The 7,927-nt window shown below is 41.7% G+C and overlaps 1 protein-coding gene across 4 annotated transcripts in view; it reads left to right on the forward strand.

The window, feature by feature from the left end:
• PTPRB (protein tyrosine phosphatase receptor type B) overlaps window positions 1–7,473 on the forward strand; it is a 96,954-nt gene extending 89,481 nt beyond the window's left edge. For all 4 annotated transcript variants that reach the window (XM_048500679.1, XM_048500680.1, XM_048500681.1 and 1 more), the window contains 2 exons: window positions 799–919; window positions 5,786–7,473. In XM_048500679.1, coding sequence (XP_048356636.1) covers window positions 799–919; window positions 5,786–5,808 — 144 coding nt within the window. In that variant the 3' untranslated portion in view covers window positions 5,809–7,473. The remainder of the gene's footprint in view (window positions 1–798; window positions 920–5,785) is intronic.
• Window positions 7,474–7,927: the final 454 nt, after the last annotated feature.

Below are 7,927 nucleotides of genomic sequence, written 5' to 3' on the forward strand. Positions count from 1 at the left end.
GGGAGCACAACAAATACGTTCTACTGGGAACTCTCAACTATCTCCGCAATGAAATTGGCGATCTCTTCACAAAGACCGGGGTCCGAGTTGTTTAACATTAGAGATGACCTAGTCAGATCAGGCAGCCCAGATTGGAAGAAAAAATGTAGGTTGGTATATTTAGATCTGATGTTATCAAATCTGGTGCAGTGCAAGAGTTGGTGAGTCAGGGTTTCAACCACATTAAGTTTGCAACTGCATAACCTTGCGGATTTATCTAAGTTGCTGAACCTACCCTTTAATAGGGCAGAGGGCATAACATTAAAACACGCAATGGTGAGGGCTCTCCTTGCGCATGGGTTCGTTAAGGTATGGAGGTAATAGGCCATACGTCTGCTCAAATGGAATTAGGAGTTGTGTTGGAGAGCAGGTTCATTTGGTTGCTAGATGCAAATTTGCAAATTCTAGATCGAAAAGCCAATCTCTGAGCCTATTGTATGCTTCTGAGTAGGACATTAGGTAGAGTGATTCAATAGGCAGGCCGATGGAAATAATCTTTCTCTCGATTAGAGAAAACCAGTGGTTAGCCTGTGTGTCCTGTAGTGTCAATGAGACAAGGGAGCATTCGGATGGCAGGTAGTGAAGGCGGAGCCAAAATCTAAAGGCTCTAAGGCAGCCAAGCTTTATGTTCCAGAGGTGGGCAATACTATAGAAGCTATTCAACCATATGATAGTCATGTGAACTGTTTAAGAATGGAAGAAACACATATTTCTTTGCTAGCTATATCCTTTTTGATGCTTTCTTTTTCCTCTTTGCAGTGCCAGTATGTATATTTGCACCAGTGTGTGAGAGATGTTCTAAGAGCAAGAAAGTTACGTAGTGAACAGGAAAACCCCTTATTCCCAATATATGAAAATGTGAATCCAGAGTATCATAGAGGTAAGGTTCACTTTAATCATGGTTAAGAAATCCATTTAACCATAAGTATTTGCTGAGATTAGGTTTCTTTTGAATCATCTAGGTATGGGATTCTGACACTATGTCCTCAAATTCCACAATATGACCAATGAGAAATTATGGCTATTGCAACCTGTCAGAGCCACTAAACCTATAGCAGCTCACTGTACTAGTGAAACAGTCATCTGATTTATTTCCTGTTCAGCTTCCTGTGACAAACATTTATGATAACATGGGTCCATTTTGCACAGCACAAATAAGACGTCCTGAGGATGGGAAAAAAGGCATATCAGGGAGAAACTTTGCACAGCTTTTCCCCCAAGACATCCTCAGGCCAACTTATTTCAACTTGAGCCATCTTTTCTTGAAGTCACTAAATTGTGGACTTTTTCCTGAAGTCATCTGCAAGTCGTCTCCTCCTCACTATGTGGACCTCAGAAGCTAAGGAGATTTTTCCTACTCAATCATTAAACTCTCTTGTCAGTTTCCTCCACCACTCACACCTGACATTTTATGGTGCTGCAGGGATTCTCCATGCCTGCAGCTTTTTGCTTAAGGTTTCTCCAAAATGTTTGCTCCTCAGGCTCCACTGCTGGGTGCCTTTACAGCCTGAAAAGTACATGGTTGTACTCAGCTCATCCTGACAATTCTGGCAATATATAGTTTTCTTATTTTATTTTTGATTAACTGTCTTCAAAGACAAACACATGATTTCAGAGTCCATGCCAATTTTCATATCATGTCTGAGGGAAACTTTAAACAAAAAGCTGCAGGCATGGAGCATCCCTACATAATATGTCGGGCACAAGAGCTTTAAACTCGGGCAGGAGGAACTGATGGGCGGGGGCGGGGGAAAGCCTCTTGTTCCTCTGATAACTTTTTTGTCAAAAAATGAGGAGACTTTTTAAAAGATGTCCCCAGGACGTCTTGTTTGTGCTGTGCATAATGCACCATACTCTCTTCGTGGTGAATGAGCTGGCTGTGATAGGTGAGTTGGCATTTGACATGAGCAAGGGAGCTGCATAACATGAGAAGAAACACAGCCTTACTCAGGGTGCGTTGGCCTTCCATATCTCAATTTGCTTCTTTATCCTTCTTGCTTCTACCTTTGCGACATGTATTGAAGCCCTGTTCCCAGCTAATGAGTATTTCTTGCAAGGTTGGCTCAAGTTATTTTGCTGCCTCCTTCTTGGTTCCAGCTAAGTATACCTAGCACAGTGCTTTTGAAACTCACCTTAGGCCCAAATTATCCATTATGTTTTTACCAAGTTAAGCTGGGGTTCTCCAGGCATGACTGACTTTCCCTGAAATCTTAGAGTAGTTGTGGGGGATGTTATTTTAAAAAATCAGTCTGAATCGGTATTGCAGTGTAGTGGAAGGAATGGCTCCTGCTTTCCCGCCAGACCATTCTTTGAGGCAAAACAACCTCACCATGGAGTTATTTGCATAGGTTTGGAGCTGCACTAACTCCCTGCCAGGACCATTTTTCCTAGGGAAATCAATGCAAAGGGGAATGCAGTAGATCCTCCCTCTCCTGTGCTGCGATTCTGAGAAGAATCAGGCTCTTGCCTTTTTAAAAATGACAATCCCCCCAAATGCTAAATGTCTGCAGGGAAAGTGAATCCAATCCAAGGAATCCCAGTGTGACTCACTCAGAAACATGTAGTTTGGCCCTTACATCCACATAGCATTGGTGCAGGTCTGGGAAGCAACAATAAGCACAAGTTATACCCATGTCCTCTTGCCTTACCATTGCCAGCTCTGAGCAAGATGGATACTGGCAGTGTGTAAGCATTCTTGGTGGACAGTGGCATCCCAACAGCCGTTCAAGTCACCCCATCAGTGAACTGCCCCCATGCCTTGTGTATAGTGAACTGGGCTTTAACAGTATGAGCATGACACAGAACTAAACATTTTATATTCTAACAATATAGTCTAATTGAAAGTGGGGAATATGCTCTCCTCCATGAGATTTATTACTATCCTCCAAATTGATTTGTCTGCTTTTGTATCTTCAGAAAAAAAATCTCCCTAACCACCAATTTAGTTTTGTCTACTATGCCATCTTTCAAAATTATAAATTTCCTGAAGAAGCGAGAGTGTGTCTTGTAATACACATTTGCAACAACAACAACAACAACAACATGGTCTTGATAGGAATAAATGGATTTCCCTTCACTCCTGCCTTTGCTTGGAATCTTGTCCTAGTGTGTGGAAGGGTTGAAAAACCACTTCTTTGCTATCCTAGGCCGTTTCCCGCGAAGACTGACCCATTAACGACTTGGCTCAGCGGTAAAAACGCCGGGCTTCAGGCCGCCAGCAGTGGCGACCTGACTCCCCGCTTCCCACTCCCCAGGGCGCTGCCTCAGGCCGCTTTCTAAACAACAACCCTTTAAAGGGGTTGTTGTTAGTAGCGTCTTCCTCTCGGGCGCTGGTGCAAACCGGTGCCGCCGGGAAGATGCTGTCTCCCTTCTGGCGCTCCCACTCACGATGTCCTTGTGCGTCGTCATCGCTGGGCGTCGCAGTTCCACCCACACTGTCCTCCGACCTCCAGGGGTCCGGAGGACAGCAAAGGTATGGGCTTCTCGACGCCCAGCGAGAGGCTGCACGGTTTGCGACATTCGCGTGGAAGTGGGGGAGCAGAAGGCAGAAGAGGCGGCTTATCGCGGGCGAGTCAGCTTCTCGCCGTCTGTCGGCCTCTGCTTGGCCCGTTCGCATGCTTGCATGCGAACGGGCTTCCGCCCCCACGCCGCCAGAACTCTTGGCGGCGTGGGGGCGAATGGAGGCCGTGCGGAAACAGCCTTAGTGAAAATCTATGTGATAATCAAATCCTGTAATGCATTCAAAATGCCACTTTGTGACTTTGACTCATTACACTCAATAGGTCAATTTTTTAGCCTTGCAAAATTAGAGATGCTGAGCATGTGTGGAAACCATTCCCAAGACCAGGTTTCCCAGGAAGAGAAGATGACTGTGAAATCGGTTTACAGTGTAACTTCTGCTGTATATCCACCCTTCACATTAACATCCTTTATCCAGCAGGCTCTTGTGCTTGGACCTACCATACGACAAGCAGAAAATCCACAAATAAATCTTTCCCCATCACCTTTTCAGAATGCTGGAAGGAGTTTCCCTATCTGAATATCTGATTTCATGTAGCTCTTAAAGACATACAACTCCTGCCTTAAAAACTGACAGTCTTCAGCTATGGTTTTCTTTCTTCTTTTGCATACACAAAAACACAATTCTAGTCATCAGTCCACTGTCATCAGTAGCAAGCTGCAGGGATCATATCTAACTCATTGGCAATCTTTGCATTGGCTGCCTGTTGGTTTCTGATTACAATTCATGGTGTTAATGCTTACCTTTCAAGCCCTTTGTGATGCTGGGCCCACCTACTTGAGAGACCATCTCATCTTAAATGAACCCTGGCAGCCACTCTGTTAAGCACAGCAGTACCTTATAGTCTCAAACCCTGCTGTTCTATGGTGGCTTAGTCAAAGGATGTCTTTGTAGCTAGAGCTTACCAAAAGACTGACAAAAACATAATAATAGACTGAATAACAATAGATTGCATTCAAAAAAATATACAAAACTTTATTTCATTTTAAATCATTAGGAATATCATTGAAACCAAACACATTTTGGCCAAAAGGCCTTCCTCAGTGATATAAATCACAAAATACACCACCATAAAATGCAATCATTTAAAAAAGAAAATTACATACAATATAACAAATCTGACCTAGCTGGAAAAACACATATAGGCCCATTATGCATGTTACACTTACCTTGGGACTCTTGGCTGTGCAGTGTGGCTGTAGTGGGGTTTCCTCACGTTTCTCAATTTATACGTGAGGAGCCACTCACTGCCTGTCCTGCAGCTTATTGCTGATGTCTCAGTGAGCTTCTGCTTTTCCTGGTTTTCTTAACTCTGCCCATCACCTCAGTCTTACAGGCACAGATCTCATCACACTCGGTAGCTACAAGACAAAGGGCTAGAACTGATATCTCTCCTCCCTGCCACACAGGCACAGACACACATATAAAATGAAATAAAAGGCAGCGATTTTGCAGTGCTTCTCTTATATCAATATATATATATAATAAATAACAAAAATTGAAGTAATAACAAATCTAAAAAGGAGGAAGGGGAGATGTGTTCATGGGAATGGGAGGAAATGGGTGGGGCTGGTGGTAACAGAAGGAAAGTGCTCAGGGCAGAGCTGTGCTCACTGGCAAATCTCCCCCACTCTGGCAGCGAAGAAAATTAAATTTGCGCTTTAAGAGGTGTCACTTGGCATGAGGAGAATGGAGATTGAAAGCCGGGCTTGGGGAAATACATCTGTGCAAGAAATCTGGCTACGATGGACACTCGCCCCTGCCATGCAGCAGACACCTGGTGCATAATGGGCCATAGAAAGCAGGGCAGTTCATTAGCTGCGCATTTCCCCTTGTCATTGTTGGAATAAAATAGGACCGTTCCTATATCTGTTACAAATTTCTTACAGTCCAATCCAAAGGAAAGAATGATAGAGCTGAGTCCAGGGATGCCAACTTCCAGGTGGTGGCTAAAGATCTCCTGGGATCACAACTGATCTCCAGGCAACAGAATCCAGTTCCCCTAGAGAAAATGGCCACTTTGGAAGGTGGATTCTGCATTATACCCTCTTGAATATTTCCCTTTCCAAAACCACCCTCCTCAGGTTCCACTCCCAAAATCCCTGAGTATTTTCCAACCCAGAGCTGACAACTCTGTCACTAAGAAATTAATTGGCTAGAATTGGAAAGATTTACAGTATCACATGTGTTTTCTAATTGTAGTTTTTTGTTTTGTTTTGTTTTCAGATGCTGTTTATTCAAGGCACTAAAGTTCTAACAGATTCCTGCTTTTTGCAGTCAAATCTGTTAGCTTTTTGTTTTAAATTAATTTGATATTTCATGCACTACAAAAGTGCCAGACATACCAGTTGATGCTGTGTGTAATTTATTGGTCTGGTGACTTTAAAAAAAAGAAAGCTATATAATTTAAATATAATAGATACTGTTGTATATAAATGTACTTTGATATAATGTATATATGTATTTTATCTGTAATGTTTATATTAAGCTTCAGATACTATTTTTCCATGTGAATGTTATTTTAATGAATTCTTCAGTATAAACTATCTTGAGCTAGCAACACATCTAACAGGGGTGAATTTTTAAAAACTGAAACAGAAATCCTTTTATGCATAATTGGGTAGTCACTCCCAATGTGCTCGTGTTGAGGTTTGTGCTGCACCTGAGAACTGTGTACACATGGGGGCTTCCTTTTCACATGAGTGGAAAATGCAGAAATATGTACTTGGGTAATGGAATAGCCCCTCTTGTTTGGATTTCATATTCATTCCAAATTTGTCAAATGTCACAAGATATTTTTGGAGGATGTTTTTGTTTTACTTATTAATTCCTAGTCCTGATCATTGCAGAAATGCAATACTGAAAACTCAGAGGGAGGGGGGAGAGGAAGAGACACACAAAGATGGCAAACTCTGTATCAATTTTTAAAATGGAAGAACTTCATGCAACCTGCACATCTTTTTTCCCCCTTTGGAAGAATCTAAATACTTGAAGCAACAAGGCAGGATCCAGCCAGTTTTCCCATTCAGTCTTGCCTAATACCCGTCCATACTACAGCCCTCATGCTACAGTCACCTGACCATGCTAGGCCCATGATACCCAGCATTTCATTTTTGGTAGTCCAAAGTGAGCCCCTCCTCCCTTTTCCACCAGAAGAAAATCTGGCTGGAACTAACTCATAGAAAATCTGGCTGGAACTAACTCATCTCTACCAAATATTAGCAATTGAAACATGATCTCAAGCAGAACAAAATCCTGCTGCAGCAACTAGTGCGGTCAAAACATGCTGCACTGATGAAGGTGAAGTGCTTGCAATAACATGGGTCTGCTGCCTGTCATTCCTCTGCATCCTAAAATGCATCCTTCATCCTAAAATGACAATCTGTCCTAATAGCGAGATGCTTTTATCATCTGGTTTTATAAAGTTGCAGCAGTATGTCAGGTTAACAGGACCAGATGAAGGGCAGTAAAGCATTGTATTAAATCACACACATTTGCTCAGTGGGACAGTAAAATGAGATTAACTTGTTCACAGTAGGCAGAATAACTTTGCTTTTGACTACAAAATGAGTAGCAGCCAGACCTGAAAAGTGTATGCAGTGAGTAAGCATTTATGAAACATAGTAGCACCAGAAGAAAACTCTGCTAATCTGACAACAAACCCTCAGATTAAAAAAGAGACTCAGATTCTCTCAGCTACTAAAGATACAAAAGTGTTCATCTTCTCCATTTTTAGATGGCAGAAAAGAAAGCCATCGTAGGCAGAGAGATTGGATTGTAGTCTATATATTTCACATTTTTCTGACATTTTGTATAGGAAGTATTTTGTTCACTGCAAAATGAAAGTATATGCGTGTGTGTGCATATGCTTTCTCGGGAATATATGTGAGTGGTAGAGAATTTTTAAATATATTTATCTGGACACTGTTGAGATAGAGAAATCCTTCTCTATTTTATTTATTTTCATTATTTTATGTTTCCTTTCCAACAAATTGCAGTATATAAAAAGCAGTATACAAAACAAAGCATTTACAGTGGGAAAAGTCCAATATAATCAAATAAAAAAAAATAAAAAAACAACTTTCAAAACCAAATGAGTAGCAGCAACCCAGGACAGAGATTAGTTAAAAGCCTTAATAAATAAAAATGTCTCAACTAAAGGGTGAAAAGGAAAAAGAGAAACAGCTGACCAGTTTTCTTGGCAGTACCATTCCAACAAAGGCCCTTCTCTATCCCTTATGAGAACTTATTCACAAAAGAGAGAGAGGCAGAGCAGCATTATAAGACTGGCTGATTAGACTGGAATCTTTTATCCTCTTTTACTAACTATGGAAAACTGGGTGGACAATGAGTTGGAAACAATCAGGT

This window comes from Sphaerodactylus townsendi, linkage group LG06 (assembly GCF_021028975.2).
Source record: "Sphaerodactylus townsendi isolate TG3544 linkage group LG06, MPM_Stown_v2.3, whole genome shotgun sequence".
In the NCBI taxonomy this organism is placed as follows: Eukaryota; Metazoa; Chordata; class Lepidosauria; order Squamata; family Sphaerodactylidae; genus Sphaerodactylus; species Sphaerodactylus townsendi.